The 17,578-nt window shown below is 36.2% G+C and overlaps 1 protein-coding gene across 2 annotated transcripts; it reads right to left on the bottom strand.

The window, feature by feature from the left end:
• Nucleotides 1-1,168: 1,168 nt before the first annotated feature.
• LOC136229393 (probable magnesium transporter NIPA6) lies at nucleotides 1,169-14,887 on the bottom strand. Of its 2 annotated transcripts, XM_066018152.1 has the most exons (10): nucleotides 14,559-14,887; nucleotides 14,417-14,473; nucleotides 14,093-14,183; nucleotides 9,207-9,367; nucleotides 8,979-9,106; nucleotides 8,687-8,824; nucleotides 6,310-6,402; nucleotides 6,085-6,202; nucleotides 1,445-1,615; nucleotides 1,169-1,256 (listed from the first exon to the last, which is right to left on the bottom strand). In XM_066018152.1, exons 1-9 carry the CDS (start codon nucleotides 14,677-14,679, stop codon nucleotides 1,485-1,487), a joined length of 1,038 nt encoding a protein of 345 aa, XP_065874224.1. In that variant the 5' UTR covers nucleotides 14,680-14,887; the 3' UTR covers nucleotides 1,169-1,256; nucleotides 1,445-1,484. The 2 variants fall into 2 exon arrangements, with proteins under 2 accessions (XP_065874224.1, XP_065874223.1); XM_066018151.1 differs by having other exon boundaries at nucleotides 1,169-1,615; nucleotides 14,559-14,886.
• Nucleotides 14,888-17,578: the final 2,691 nt, after the last annotated feature.

Here is a 17,578-nt window from a genome sequence, read left to right as displayed (position 1 = left end):
AGATTTCTTTTCATATGTTAAAATAGGCTCTCTTCTTCCTTGTACCATATCTAGGATTTGGTTCCTGAAGCTGAAAATAAATGATTTATTTTTCTTTCAAAATTCTCTTTGCCATTGCCAATAGGTTGTGTTAAAGTTGAAGTAAGATGAGCTAATGAAAAGCTAAAAAAAGACTAAGAAATTATGATTCTTTGAACTGCATGTTTTATTGTTAATCTTTGGGTCTGGTTTGGTTGGTGATTAAATTAACTGTTGGAGGAAGTTGAAGCATGCATGCATAATTTCATGTGCCCTTTTTTACAATAGAATAAAATCTATGTATTGCAGATTATAAATGCACTGTTAACATTGATATACATATCATATCAACGGAAAATGTTCCCAAGTCTCACCATCTAAAACAAACTTATAAAGTAACAAGTGTTTAATTTGTTGTTTTTATAACTGCAATCTAACATCTATGTTTTCAGTTGAAACAAATTTTAACAAAACAGACTCCAATTTAGAAATTATTACATATGTTTACATCTAAACCATTCTAAAAGAATGCATTTTGTAATTTTTTGTCTTATCTTTTTACTTCTCAATTCACTTGGTTTTATTATCCGACCTAACAGACTGAGCAAGATCTTTCTTTTTTCCCTTCAAAAAAGAAACCTGTTTCCCTTTCCCTTGATTATTGGTGTTTCAAAAAGTCATCTCCAAATTTGTTTAGAATAACATAATTAACTTTCTAAATCCATGTCCATGTAGCAGTACAAGATCGATTTTCTAAAAATTAAATATATATCATTTTAAGAAAGTTAAAGAGGACAGTGATCATTTTAAACAAGTTGAGAAAAACAGTAGATCAGGTGACCAATCATTTTAAACAAGTTTATGAAGCTAATATCAATAGGTGAATCAACCTGATGTATTAAGCTTGTACAAATCAAAGTTGGTCAATATCATTCATTATCGGCCAAAAAAAAAAAAAGATTGGCCCCTAAGCTTTAAGAATGTCTCATGGACCTTAAACTTGCTTAAAGTGACATGATTATCGTGGTGGCAGAGTAGGAGATCTAAACAAACTGAAGTGTGTATCACTTTTATAAGTTAAGGAGTCCCTGAGATTACTCGCAAATTCAGAAGCAAAACCAATCTGAAGGGGAAGCCCATTTCAGCACAATTAACTGAAAATACTACTTTTCCATGTAATATCAAAGAATTAGATTACATTGACCAGCTACAGGGGTTAAATCATGTTGAAGCCTAGCCTACACACAAAACAGGAGAGCAGACTTCATTTCTACAATAAATTTTGATATACAGTAAGTTGATGGAAACAAAAATAGGAAAAACCCAAAACAAACACAATTTATGACAAGTTAAATTTGCTTTGGCATCCTTCTTAATGAGCAAAAAGAATGAATTTCCTAACCAAGTATTACCAGATGCATTTTACCTGCACAACCATGGGATGGATTCTGAAACTCTTATCTTATTTACTTGAAGTAGTCTTGCCTAAGAACTGTGAGAAAACTGGGGGGTTGACCATCTTCATCTTTCTGTTTCCAGAGATCCCCATTGCCTTGGATGTACCATGATACTTTTGGCGACAATGGCGTATAAAGATCTGCATTTTTACAACATCAGATATACTCAAAACCTGCGGCATTTCTGAATTTATGCTCCACAACCAAAGTAAGCCAAATATGTGATCCTTTTTTGCTGCTTCAACCACAAAATAACAAGTTTTTTCGTGGCATTTTATTTGAAGAATTCTAACAACACTGCTAAATGATGCTCCTCCTAGAACAATTTAACCGAAAAACTTAAAAATATTTTCTCTGTTTCTCTTCATGGATGGAAACTTATTGCTTATCACTCTGTTTTCAAATAATTAATTCCAAACAGATTGTAAAAAGATTCAGGAATCTAGATATGTATTCCAAGTAAACTATGCTTTAATCCAAAATAGTGGGAATCAACTAAATGTTCCTTTTCATCCTTTAAACTCTCCTGCACCTTCGCAGTTCTCCTCCTTGTGTACACTGCATTTGTTGGTTTACAGGGACAAGTTCAAAGCTACTCATTCCCATTTCAACATTTTCTCCAACAAGTAAACTTTCATTTTCTTATGAACAAATATTATTATTAAGTCAATTCTTGCATTGCAATGCATCCACCTTATTCTACTCACCACCCAACACTCGCTACTGGTATATAGTTTTCAACAGTAAAGTTTCATATCACCCTTCACGACATGATTAGAAGCTATTGATTTATATACATCCTTCAACAACTTCAGGTACCTGATAGGAAGTCATGTACAATGGTTTACCATAAAATCCCCTTGAGATTTATTCATTAGCCTTTCTAGGTCAACAAATGCCACACTAGTTGTTATAGTATGAACAAATGTGAGCGTAGCTAGGTGTAATAGAAGAATTTTAGGAGCAACCAAAGGAGGAATTGAAGGAGGAATTACAGGGATTAGTATATGTGTCCGCTCCCTATACTTATTCTTGTGTATGAACTCTTCATCTTTCAATACATAAAATGGAGTAGTTTCCTCCCAAACTAATAGACATAGTAGTATTCGTTCTTGTTTCTTGTGTTTCCGTCAGTTTCCTCTAGACCCTTCTCCATCAACCCATCTTGTTCGGGTTGGTTAGAAAAACTGAAGTGCTTTTTTCAACTAATCAAACTAACTTGAATTTTAGATTGATTTAATTTATCTTTTGAAATTATATAGATTAACTAACGTGAATGCTGTAGCAGACTACAAATTTGAGTCATAAAATTTTCTTCAATTCTTTATGGATTCAATGAAATAAAACTAGCAGAAATATTATATAAAAAGAATTCCAATGGTTAAAAGCTGAAAATTGGTTAACCATCCAATGGATTTGGTTGACCACTAAATCATAAACTACAGTTGAGTTTCAGTAAATTTTATCCAAATGAACTTTTTTTATTCTCTTAAAGAAACTTGCTCACTGTCTAAGTAACTGACCCATCAGCATCCCTATCCATTTATCAATTCTTTAATCCATACTCGTTAGCCGTTTCACTGCATGATTCATGAGTTCAATTACCTACATTGTTTGAGCGAAATTGAATACCTCCTTCATCTTAAGCAACGGAAGAAGGGTGTTGCTTAGACCACCCTTCTAGTAATTGGTTGAATATCATAACCTTATTAAACAAATTAGTCAACCACACTAGTCTTGCCTCTCAAGACTCTTTGAAACTTCAATAGGAAGTAAAATAGATTTACAATGTTTGCGACCCCAGCTTAATTTTTTATCGGATGTTCTCCCATGCTTGAGCATCAAGCTTTTTGTATATTACTGTATCATTGCTGATTTCATCAGCAAACCTCTTTTGGAAGTGATTCATTGCCTTCTGATAAGGCTTGGGTATCCTCCTAACCACACATGCCATATCCACACATGATTTTCGCTTCTTAATTCAAGTTTCATGCTTGAAGAGCTCACTTTCACATCAAACAACAGGCATAAGTGCCCTCATTAAATACTTCCAATAAAAGGAGGAATAGGCTCTTTATAGAAACTGGCCCCCAGACTATAACGGGAATAATCCAGATAAAATGGTATGCCTATATGACATAGTGTAAGTACATGATGTATATCATGATCATAATTTTCCTATTCGTAAAAATATTAAGGCTTCTGGTTCAAGACAAATAAAAGATCAAATGCTTCGCTACTGTGAGTCCAGATCATTTGCTTACTATAAGTGTCATGAAAACAATTGAACTAAAAGCTTAAGTTGATAGTTAAAGGCCCAATTCATATTAATATCCGACACATCCCCGCACATGAATGCCAATTGGCTTGAAGCCTGAACAATGCAGACTCATCTATGTGTTGAAATTAAATCAACAAATGGGTTGCAAGAAAACAACCCTTCACTTGGTCTAAGATGATCTGATACTATATCATGAAACCAATTGATCTAAAAGCATAAGCTGAAAGTGGCCCAATTCATATTAATATCTGATGAAAACAGTTACCTTCTTGCAGCCTTTCCCAAAACCACAACCTCTCTATATCTTTAATATTACTTGCCGCATGCTTGTTTAGCCCCTCCAACAAAAATATTATTCTCATTGGATACCCATAGCATCGATTCATCCATATCTTCCAAAAAGGTTCTCTTGCTACCACTGTCCAGTCTAAGTGTTATAGTGACTGTCCATCTTATAATCTCTTCCTAAATAGAGAATTATTTTAGATATTTATCATGTTGAATGTTTTTCAAATATAGCTGCACACTAAAAGTTATTTTTCCTGCGTTTTTAAAAGTTTCAGATAGTTTTGGTAATATCATCCCAATATCGCAACATCATGACCATACACAAATTGCAACAGTTCCCGATACTCAAATCCTTGACTTTTGTTACAACACAAGGATCACTTATTCATGTAACCCCTCCCCCACCTGGGGCAGAATTCCCCGTTCGTTCTTGAATAAGAGTAAGTTCCGAGTCCCAGGAGTGGGATCCCCTAGTAACAGTTCACCCCAACCAAACATAAGCACAAATTAGCCATAAAACTAAAAAGTAGATTGGCTAAATTGGCTGCCAAATTATTTGGGACCAATGTTATTTTTTTCCCCAGATATATTTTGGGGCGGGGGGAATTAACCTTTGATTCTATTATAGAAGCTCCTACTAAGATTATCAATATATTCTTGTGATAATATCATGACAAAGCTGATGAATCCAATATAGAACATCATGTCAAGTCAAGATCAATAGCATGTCTAACAATATCATAAAACATTCTTTCAGGGGAAATAATCTCAACTGTCCAGACATAGATCTATAATTCAGCATTGAAAAACTAAGGAATTTCATTTGCCTAATTGTATTGATTCAGTAGGATTTATCAGCTTGAAAATTTGAACCCCTTGATCCATTCAAAATAAATAAACCACCAAAGTAATTGAAGAGATCAGTTAGTGAAGCTTAAAATTAACTATATATTTTTATAGATTTCTAAATTTTCTAGTTGCATATGATTTTCAAGCTATCCTCATAAGAAATTACTTCATCTGTTTAAATGTTAAGAGTCGTGTTTTATTTTTATATATCTAAGCCACAACATGCATATACGCTTTAAAATGAATAAACAAAAACATATGGGAAATTCATTCCCATGTAGCCTAACAAAAACTACATAAGAAAGGCAAACTCCGCATATAGATTTGATCATTTGATTTCATTAAAGTAGGACAGGTTCATGCCTGGAAATATCATTGTATTTTTTAATAGATCAAAAGTTAATACCATCAATTCCCTAACATTTTTATCTCTTTATAAAGATCGTCGATATTTGAAAACTTTAAACAGTTTTTATGATTGTATCATAAATAAAATACTACACTTATAAGCATAGTTGTCAAAACGAGATTCGACTCGTGAATCAAAATCCACATTTTGTGAATCGTAAGATTCAGTTCAAATTCATAATATTATAAAAAAATATATTTACCATGTTAGAACTCAAAATATTATCAAATATCAGTCTATGAAATGCAATTTTAATGTCAAAAAAGAAATCATATAAACCAAGTACTTATAATTCAAATCTAATGCAAATGCAATCCTAATAAAACTAATTCACAAATCGGACTCTGTTTAATAACTTAGTGGAGATGGAAAGTTTGAGTTTCTTGCTCTTTTTTTGACTTGTTGTCAACTTGATAATGATGGAATGAGACGAGTTTGAGTTGATAACTTGCTAAATAACAATCGGAATAGAGGATAGTGGATTTAGTAGTTAGTGTTGTTGAAGTTTTTGGTGAACATTGATGAAGTTCGAAATAGAGCTGAATCGAATCGAATCATATGATTCGAATCGTGAATAGTAAGATTCTGTTACAATTTAGATTCACCTATAGATTCGAATCGTATGACTCGAATTGTGAATCGTAAGATTCTAGCAACAGAGCTTATAAGTAAAATGAATAGCATATGCATCATAGATTAAACATCACTCAAAAGGGATAGCTGTAGTATTTCAAGAAACATATATGAAAAGAAATTATGTCCCCAACCTACATGAGAAATACCTGTTATGTAAGGTGGATCAGGGTCTCTTGTACTATGTAACACAGCAGTCCCTGATAACACAGTAATGAACCCACAAAGTTCAGATGCAATACTGCTTGCGCTTTGGCCAGAATAATCCTGACAAAAAAATGTGAACAATTACATGCTTTCTATCTGTCTCTTCCCCCACAAACAACCCCCCGCCCCACCCTCTTCTCTCTTTCCCCTTACAGCATTGTGCATACCTTAAACATTATTGCACTAGCTAATATTGTGAAAGATGTGAACATGGCATAGTAGATAGGAGAAACAACCGTGGTGTTGAAAGTATCCAGTGCCTGCAACCATGTCAATGTTATTAGATAACAGCTTTAGTTGGAAGTTCCTTAATTGTGGACATTCAGTGCAACATCTTAAATATGCGTATTAGGGACTGCATGATATAGGCGCAAGACAAATCTGACATTACCACGCTCAACTATGGGTGTGCAATGAATCAACTGAAACTGAAAATGTGATTCACATTGGTTTTTATTGGTTTGGTGCATTTTTCAGCATAAAATATTTTTGGTTTTGGTTCAGTTTTCACTGTCTAAACAGTGTCTGAACCATGCGTCTGAGAAAAATGATAGAACCATCTCAAATAGGACAATTCTATTTTCAGATTTTGCAAGTGCTTCACCACTTCTTCCAAATAAACTTTCAGTTTCTAGCATACTATCAACTTATCATCAAAAAGGTGGACAAAAGGGATGGCACACATGGAAAGAAGAATACAATAAGAAAACAGGACAACACAAAATTCAAGGGAACAAAAACTCTGTTCAGAAGCTATTCAGGCAGCTTCTTTCAACTATTTTATAAATGTATAGTATAAAGAACAAGTTTGTTGTAATGACCCTAACCCAGGTTGTTTTTAAAAAGAAATAAACAAAATAAAAATATATTATTTAATATATATATTTTAAATAGGTTAGGGTCGTTACTTTTGTCAAGGTTGATTTCATTAGGAATTTTCGTCGAGGCTCCTGTAGTTTAGGAAACACAAGCATCATCACATAACCCGATGATTTTGACATAGTAAACAATGAATTTTTTTTTTGTTTATGATGCTGGATTATAAATCATGCAGTAGGCAGTGGATTGGAAGAACAGTTAAATGCCAAAAATTGAATGGTGGAGGGATCAAGGTGTCAGTGCTGATCTTATGGAAAGAGCATGCAGAAACTACCTAGGCTAGGAATCTAGCTTGGATACTAATTTTGAGTGGAACTGATGGCAGAAAATAGGATCATGTTGACTGTCAAGTTGAACATGGAGGATAAGGCCAGCCAAAAATCAGCACTTGGTACCATATGAAGGACCAATGAAATAATTATTTGCCAGCTGATTATGCTATGGAGTTTATATGAGAATTCTGTTCCTTGAAGTACAAAAAAATGTCATACAATTCAGAGTTCACTAATTTGTCCATTCCAGTTGGTTTAAACAAGACAAAGGAGTAGTTGACTTTTAGCCTTCTTCCTAGCTTAAGCAAAACCATTAGAGATGAAATACAGGGGGGTTCATTTTTTCTCTCTTAAAAGAAGCTCAACAATGCACCTTCATGGACGAAAGGAGAACATTGCACTATGAAGCAAGGATATCTCATGTAAAAAAAATAAGGAAAATTCTAACAACAATTGAAAGTTCTGGGATGATCAAATAGTCCAACAAAGCAAAAGATGGAATCCCTCACCTATGATCAGATACAGGAAGTACGAGTAATGTTGATACGGTTGAAAGGGGAAAAGTGTGGTGTGAAATGGAGCTCAAGAAAATTATATGTATTTCTTTTATTCTCTAGAGTGAAGAATTGATATTTGAATCACTCAGATTTCAATTGATGATTTGAAAGCTTATTGCTTTCATGCTAGCATTATGCTTTTTGTTTGATTCATTTGTTTGTGTTCTACATCAAAGTACATAAGCTTATGGGTAAAGCCTTATGCCCATTTCTTCATATTTTCTACGTATTTAGGCACCTTTTGGGATGAATGAATCAGAAATGTGGAAATTCATTTATAAATGAATTTACATTCTTGACAAGGCATAACAAATTCAGGCTTGGAATGAAATGTCAATTGAAGTTCCATTCGTTTTTTGTCTTAGTAATTAATTAACCTTTTATGAAAATTTGAATTCATTTACAAATTCCATCTATTTTGGTGCAATTTGGTTTAAGTTTTTGTAATTCCATGGAATTGAGTTCCAAATACTTTCCACTCCATGCAACAAATTGGATTGCAAATAATTTTCATGCAAGTCATTCTTTTCGATCAAAGATAATATATAAAAAGTATTTTTGAGTCTTGTCTATCAGCTTAAGCTTTTAGGTTAATTGGTCTCTTGACAATTCCAAACAGATTATTATCCTTGTCATTATAGAAAAACTTGACTGTTTCATAAGTATAATATATCTAGTTAAAAGATCAAATATTGATTCAAATAATTCAAGAATTAAAATATATTATACAGAAAGGCATAAGAAAATCATTCTTAAGATTGTCCTAGTGATTGAGGTCAGACATTAGCAAGAGACAAAAGGTCAAGGAGAACAGCAATGCATATAAATATACTGACCATGTTTAGATAATTTAATTGTGTGATTATACAGGTAATTGCAACCATTGCAAAAATCCATGTCTGGAAATATTTCGCCTGATTTATTCCCTCCAAAGTTAGTTCTATTGCAATTCCAATAGCTTTTATGCTCATAACCTGCCAAACAAGTGAATTTAATCTTCGTTATGGGAGAATGAAAATCTGGCATCACTATTGAACTGTCAAAAGTTCTGTAGCACATATGAAGAAAATGTAGAAAACAGATTCAATTATCTTACCATGCGGACACAACATAAAAACATATACTAACCGTTAAAGATCCAATTATAGAACATATTCCTATATAGATGATGATGTTTGTCTGGCCATAGCGGGGAGCACAATACAAAATCAGTACCAATGCTACAGCTATAACAGAGGCTGTATACAAAAGAAATGCTGCACAAAAAAGAGCAGTAAACTGATTAGTAGACACAAGAAAGAAACAGGATACAACTATCTACTCTCCTCAAACTTCTGTTAACTTCGGTGATAATACCTGGTTGGATGGCTAATTCCCAAATTTCTTCAACGGAATCAATGGACTTCTCTGCAGGTGCATGCAGCACAATAATTGTGGAGCCCACAACACATAGAAGACAACCCAACATTCCCATTTTTTGCAATTTCTCCTTCAACATGAAATGCGCCAGTACAGCACTACCCATTTCCGCATGCATAGTTCATAAGAAACATTACAGCAATTAACTTTCACTGATTACAACTATAACACAATAAAATAAATAAAATTAATAGAGAACTCCAAAAGACCCTATGATATAGAACATCAACATCTTGTGCAGCAGCATCTGACAATGTCAAAATCATTGAAATAAGTATCGATTGATACCCACTATAAAGAGCTCATCCTTCAGCTCTTCACTTTTAATCTAAATTTGAACATTTTTTGTCAAAAAATCATGAGAAATGCAGATATGTCATAAAAATATCCTGACCATCTTTCATGCTATACCAAGACTTGGATGTCTTAGAAAGAAGATGCATTGATGCTATACATGATTTCTAAAATAAGTAATTACGATATGTAATATGGTCTGTATCACTATATTGTCTCCATGATACATACAACCTATGCTTTTAAGGCAAGTCTGATGTTCTAGACATTTCTTATCTAGCATGCGCATAAAGCATTCATCAAAGCATATGACATGTTATTTTCTTTTTTCCTCGATTTTCTTATGATATATATGAGGGTCTTGGAATTAAATAACATTTATAATATAAAGTAGCAGTCATTACTCAACAGAATTCAACCACCTTTTCATTTCCCCCTTCCAACTTTAAAAAGGAAACAAAGAATGAGTATGTAATGGCCATATCAGAAAGCACTGTAGCAACCATTACAGTGATTACATAAAGCCTCCCAAAAAGTTGTGAAAGATATGTGTCTGCATGTGCGTGATCTCTCTCATTTATTTTATGTCAAAAAATAAAATCTCACTACAAAAATCCAACTTAAATATGCCCACCATAGCAAAAACTTAGCTTAAAGCCAAATTCAAGGTTCTGTTTACTGTTTAGTTTTCCTTCTCAAATATTTTTAGCTGAATTCTGTGTTTTTTATGGTTTTGGGAAGCAAGGGAATTCTGAATAGAATCTCACTAATGCTGGAGGAGAACTAATCCTTTGCGAACAAGCATGTGAGAAATTACGGAGAAAACGTCTTCTCCTCATTCTTCCTTTTATTTGTTTATCATTTAGTTTATGAGTAGATGATAGGATAAAAATCGATTTCTATCACCTAGTAGTTTACAATGGCAACTCCGCCTGTGAGGGTCACTTGGTGGCCTTTACAGCCGGTCCCAAGCCCGGACAAAGGAGGAGGGTTGCGGTAGGTTTGTGGCGGCCAGCGTAAAACTTAGCCACATCTTATGACATGAACCATAATATAAATATCGTTGGGGCGTTCCCTACTCAGCGACGCGCTGCACTTCCTAGACCCGGGTGTAGTGATAAATGTGCAAGGGTTGCTAGGTCGTCGCCCCGAAGCGGCGCGCTACCCCAGGACCCGGGGGTGGTGTCAAATATGCAAGGGTTGCGGGTAAATAAGCTAGTCCACGGTAATGATAGGGGTAAGGGGGAGAATAAATATATTATGCCTACAAGAAACCAAGTGGGTTGGAGCCAAGGCTAGAGAGATAGCTCCTTGGGGTTATAAGCTTTGGTACTCAGGAAAGGATAAGGGTAGAAATGGAGTAGATATTCTTATTGATAGGGAGTATATTGATGATGTAGTAGCGGTGTCTAGGAAGAGCGATAGAATTATGAGTGTTAAGCTAGTGATAGGGGATGAGGTTGTGAATGTCATTAGTGAATATGCGCCACAAATAAGATTAGATGTGTCTATAAGACAAGCTTTTTGGGATGACTTAGAGGAAGTGGTGCAACAGGTTCCTAGGGATGAAAAAATGGTACTAGGGGGTGATCTCAATGGACACGTGGGTTCTAGGCGAGATGGGTTTGAGAGTGTTCATGGAGGGTATGGTTTTGGAGATAAGAATGAAGCAGGAAATGATATTTTGGAATTCGCATCAGCCAATGACTTGAGTATCATGAACACATGGTTTATGAAGAGAACATCCCACTTAGTGACTTATCGGAGTGGCGGTAATGCGAGCCAAATTGACTTCTTCTTAGTAAGGAGTGCTTGGAGAAAGAGTTATCTTGATTGTAAGGTGATCCCTGGTGATAGTACGACAACCCAACATAGAGTAGTGGTGCTAGATTTTCGAAGTAGGAAATGTATAAGAAAACAAACACCTCAAGTAGAGACTAAGATTAAGTGGTGGAAATTGCAAGGGGAGAATCAACAAAAACTTGTGGATGAGATGACCAAAAAAGATATTTGGACTTGCAATATGGATTCAGATATAGATTCGATATGAAATAAGATGGAGCATAGTATAAGGGAAGTAGCGAAGGAAGTTCTAGGGAATCTAAAGGTAGCATGCCACCGGGTAAGGACACATCTTGGTGGACAGAAGAAGTACGACAAGCAGTAAAGAGTAAGAGAGAATCCTATAAACTATTGGGGAAATGTAGGAGTGACGAGAACTACGAAAAATACAAAGAGGCTAAAAGTGAAGTAAAGAAGGTCATACGAGATGCTAGAGCAAAGGTGAATCGGGATCTGTATACAAGATTGGATATGAAAGAAGGGGAAAGAGACATATATAGAATTGCTCGGATGAGAGATAGGAAGACGCGAGATCTCGGAAAAGTTAAATGTGTGAAGGATGTGGACCAGAAAGTCCTAGTTGGAGATAAAGATATCAAGGAACGATGGAGGTCCTATTTTGATGACTTATTTAATGGAGATCGCCAACAAGATGTTGGAGATATAAGTATCCATCACGATATGATAAATCATGAATGCCTGCGGAGAATTCAAAAGGGTGAAGTCAAAATGACATTAAGTAAGATGAAGTTGAAGAAAGCAGTTCCCTATTGAGATTTGGAGATGTTTGGGAGAAAGAGGAATCGAATGGTTGACGACGTTCTTCAACAAAATTTGGAGAAACAATAAGATGTCATCAGAATGGAGGAAAAGTACCTTAATCCCTTTGTATAAGAACAAAGGCGATGTCCAAGATTGTGCCAACTATCGGGGAATCAAATTAATGAGTCACACTATGAAACTTTGGGAGCGAGTGATCGAACAAAGGCTAAGGAGGACGGTGAAGATCTCGGAAAACCAGTTGGCTTTATGCCGGGAAGATCAACTATGGAAGCCATCCATCTAATGAGACAATTAATGGAGCACTATCGAAATAAGAAGAAAGACTTGCATATGGTTTTCATTGACTTGGAGAAAGCATATGATAAGGTACCAAGGGAAGTACTTTGGTGGGCCTTGATAAGGAAAGGCATTTCGCGGAAATATATTGACATCATAAAAGACATGTATGAGGGAGTATGCACGAGTGTACGTACTAGTGTTGGGAAGACTGAAGAGTTTCCTATTACGATTGGAGTGCATCAAGGTTCCGCACTAAGCCCATTTCTTTTTGCCATCGTTATGGATGAACTAACAAGTTCACTTCAAGATGGTATACCATGGTGCATGCTGTTTGCAGATGATATTGTGTTGGTTGATGAGACGAAAGAAGGAGTGGAGAGGAAGTTGGAACTATGGAGACAAACTCTAGAATCTAGAGGCTTTAAGTTGAGTCGAAGTAAGACAGAATATTTGGAGTGTAAGTTTAGCGGTCGTAGGAGTAGGGAGGCAGGGACAATCACCCTAGATGGGAGAGTTGTTCAGGCCTCGGATTGCTTCCGGTATTTAGGATCTATTATCCAAACGGATGGAGAAGTAGATGGAGATGTTGCTCATAGGATTAAAGCTGGTTGGTCGAAGTGGAAGAGTGCTACGGGTTTCCTTTGTGATCCCGGCATGCCTAATAGATTGAAGGGAAAATCCTATCGGACGGCAATTAGACCAGCATTGTTATATGGTACGGAGTGTTGGGCAGTGAAACACTGCCACATCCATAAGATGTCGGTGGCGGAGATGCGTATGTTGAGATGGATGTGTGGTCATACGAGAAAGGACCGGGTGCGTAATGAAATAATTAGGACAAAAGTAGGGGTCACATCTATTGAGAATAAAATGAGAGAAAACCGACTAAGGTGGTTTGGCCATGTGAGACGTAGAGCGCTTGATGCGCCGGTTAGGAGAACCGAAGAGTGGCAAAGGGATGTAGTGGTGAGGGGTAGGGGAAGACCTAAGCAAACTTGGAGGAGGGTGATCGAGAGTGATATGAGTTTACTGGGAATTGAGGAAAATATGGTAGTGGATAGGACGGAGTGGAGGGAGCGAATCTGTGTCGCTGACACGACTTGATTTTCACGGTTTTATATGATGGTTCATGTTAGCCGACCCCGAATCATTTCGGGACTAAGGCTTTGTTGTTGTTGTTGTTGTTGTTGTAGTAGTTTACAATGGCGTGTATATATTTTTATTATTTCATGAGGTTTTATCACATTTTACTTGGGTGTTGACTTAGAAATATGCTTTGATAATTCAACAGAAATACGTGTTGTTAGGAAAATCTTCTTGCGAGGTTTCTCAGGGCTTCCCTTGAAGTAAGCTACATTACCTTGTCTGAAATTACTAGCTATAGTGCACACAAGAAAACACAAGAACCTTACCAAAGACAACCAACTTCCAAACACAGGTTTACTTTGAAAGCATTCAACTAGCGCATAACATAAACATAAACCACCTAAACTGAAGTTGATAGCATTAGACAAATTGATGGTCAAGATGCTCATGGAGGGATCAACAGGACATTTGAGTGTGACAAAGTATCAGATATAATGCTTTGAACTAGTAAGGAAGCAGATAGATAAATGTAAAGTTACCTAACAATGATACTCAAAGCACCAAGTGGTGTCACAAGAACAGCAGGAGCATAAATGTAAGCTACAAAATTGGCAATCTCCCCCACGATCACTGCCAGTTCAAAAAAATAAATAAATAAAGTCAAATGTAGCAGATACAATTTATAACTAGATAGAATCTAGGAAACATAGTTCACTTCAATTGGCTTAAACCAGGTTATGTCATCAACAACAGGAAAAAGAATTCAATGTGATTGTGATGTCATCAACAACAGGAAAAAGAATTCAATGTGATTGTGATCTTAGTAGCTCCGAAGAAGAAGCAGAAGAGTTGGCTTAGCTTACTGGTAATCATCCCCACCCACCAGAGTGGCTCCAACAAATAACCGTATCCTCCAACGCCTATGAAGTTGCAGAAAAGAAAATCGAGAATGAAAAAGAGAAAGTGGTTATCTGAAAAAGTAAAAGGAAAAGAAAGTGAAATTACTAGCACGAGCGCCATTAGCGCCAGCCTTCCTGAGACCCTTCTTCTTGATGATGAAGCTAGAGCCAATAAAGGCACTGGAGAGGACAGCCAGTATAAACCCTTTCAAATTGCTCGAGTACATCTAAACATTAGATTGAATTTGAGAAATGAATACTATACAGAATAATTAGGGAATCGTAGAAATGAGATTGGATGTTGATTAAGGAAGGGAATGTTGATCTGAAGAACCCTAGACGACGACTACTGTACAAGTGTATGATTTTATTTTATTTTTTTTTCAGAAGGTCGTTATGTGAGAAGGTAATTTCCCACCTGCCATTCCTCTTCTCGTTCAACTCCACTGTCTTTGCTGCTGTCTTTTTAATAATTAATTAAAGGGTTAATATACATATTTGCCCTTGTATTTGTCCGTTTTAGCACATATACCCCTATATCAAATAAACACATAAATATATCCCTATATTTTTCAAATAACACCAAAAATACCCTAATCTAACAGACTAACTAACGGCGTAACAAAGTGGACTGTTTCTTCTTTACACATATCTTTTGTCCAAAGACAAACCCAGAGGTTGTCTTCTCTGCAGATCATAGGACCTTCAAACCCCCTCTTTCTCTCTCCATATATCTGTTTTAAATAAAATTGATTCTGGAAACAGTGTGCAGTCTTCAAGTGGCGCCGGAGATGAAAAGTACGATCAATACAGAAGCAGATTCTAGAACATTAGGAGTTTTATAAGAATCACCAGTAGCAGTAATCAAACTTATTCCACCCGTTCCGGCGGTGGAAGACGAAGGTAAGGATTTACCTAAGGTTTAATTTTAAAATCGAAAATCCAGATTCATCGGAATAGAGAGACCGAGCTTAGAGTGAACGCTCTTCTTACAGAAAGTCATCATGGTAAATAAAAATGGAGAAACAGAGTAAACTCATGTATATATATATATATATATATATATATATATATATATATATATATAGAGAGAGAGAGAGAGAGAGAGAGAGAGAGAGAGAGAGAGAGAGAGAGAGAGAGAGAGAGAGAGAGAGAGAGAGAGAGAGAGAGCGAAATAATAAAGAAAAATAATGGAGGGAAGAAGATGAAAAAAAGAATACAGAAGAGACACGGGTGAATTAATAAGGGAAGGAAGGCCAAAGATAGATAGAAAAAGGTAAAGAGGTGAAAATTGTGAGCTGGACTGATAGAGAAAACGGTGCTGGGATCTTTAATTAATTCATTTTCTCAAAATTTCCCGTATGGGATTTCAATACCACGCTGCTGGGAGTCGAACGGAAACACAAACAGAAGGGCTATGGAAGTGGAGGTAGACGTGGATGAGGGGGTGAAGGAAGAGATAGAATGGAGAAGGACTGAAATGGTGAGGTTAGGAAAACGACATCGTTTGGTGATGATGAAGAAGGTGTTGAAGCTTTAGTTGATGTCTTACCTGTTGACTGTTAGTGTCATATATTAGACTGTTAGATTAGGGTATTTTTGGTGTTATTTGAAAAATATAGGGATATATTTATGTGTTTATTTGATATAGGGGTATATGTGCTAAAACAGACAAATACAAGGGTAAATATGTATATTAACCCTTAATTAAAAGCATATGTATTTCCTTTTCTTTGTTTCTTATGAATTACTAATATGCCCCGTTCCGTTTAACTTAATTTCAGCAGAAGTAAATTTAATTCAGTTTAGTAATATTCAATTCACTTCAGTAATTTAATTTTAGTAATTATTATTATTTATTATAAATAATATTTTTTTGATAGAAATTGGGACGAGATAGAACTTGGGCGGGGTGAGCACCCATGGCCCAAGAACTGACAAACTCGAAATAAATATATATATAAAAAATTGAGTGTTTGAACAAGAGAAGAAGAAGGAGAACAAACAAAAAGAAGGGGGAAGGAGAAAAATATAGGAAAGTCAAGAAAAACGCAGGTGAGAAATACTACAAATGTCATCATTGATAAACTTGTGGCAAAAAGCAGGAGCTAAAGGCCACCAATTGATCACTGAGGAAGAGACTCCAAACTTAGCCAGCGCATCAGCAACTCTATTTCCTTCCCTAAAGATGTGAGAAAAAATAATGTTCATCCTAGAGCAAATGCTGAGACAATGCAACCACTCCTGACGAATACTCCAAGGAACATCCATGGAACGATGTCTAAGCATATTAACAACGTACAATGAGTCTGACTCAATCCAAAGCTGATGCCAATTTTTCTCCCAAGCAAGATCAATTGCGAAAATAGCGGCTCTCAATTCAGCCATATAAGCAAAAGAAGGGGAGGTAGAAAAAGCAAAACAGCCTTTGGAAAAACCTCGATAGTTGCGAAAAATACCTCCCGCTCCTGCCTCGCCTGGAGTGCCAAAAGCAGAGCCATCCACATTGACTTTAACCCAGCCCGGAGGAGGTTTAAGCCAATGGATCGGAATAATGTTGGGAGCAGGGGGCGGCCTAGGAGAAGCTAGAAGACGGGATAAAATAACATCATCTCTCCGTGAAGAACAAAAACCTTTAGAAACGGCAAAGGACTCTCGAATCATTCGAAAAAGGGTGACCTTCGAGTGTTGAATAGAAGGAGAAACTTCCTTAAAGATTGCTTCATTCCTACAATGCCAGATTAACCATATGCAAGTGACAGTGGCAACACGCCAGATCATCGACACCTGAGAGCCAAAATGAATGCTACGAAGAGCGCTGAGGAAGTGGATGAATTGGGAATACCGGGGCAAAGAGCATTCAAAATGAATCTCAAGTGCCCTCCAAAGAGAATCTGCAAAAGAACAGCTAATGAATAAGTGGTTAATGGATTCAGCATCCCTACCACAAAGAGCACAACGAGAGGCAAAGGAGAATCCAAGACGCTGAAGGAGGTCGTGAGTTGGAACCCGGCCATGCAAAACTCTCCAGAAAGTGAAGGAACGAGAGGGGGGAGTGTGAGCATTCCAAACAAATTTATACCAATCCACCGAGGAGGAACTAGGACTGATAGTCGAATAGTACTC

The sequence above is a fragment of the Euphorbia lathyris genome, chromosome 5 (assembly GCF_963576675.1).
Source record: "Euphorbia lathyris chromosome 5, ddEupLath1.1, whole genome shotgun sequence".
Classification (NCBI taxonomy): domain Eukaryota; kingdom Viridiplantae; phylum Streptophyta; class Magnoliopsida; order Malpighiales; family Euphorbiaceae; genus Euphorbia; species Euphorbia lathyris.
This window is presented reverse-complemented; position numbering and strand designations above follow the sequence as displayed.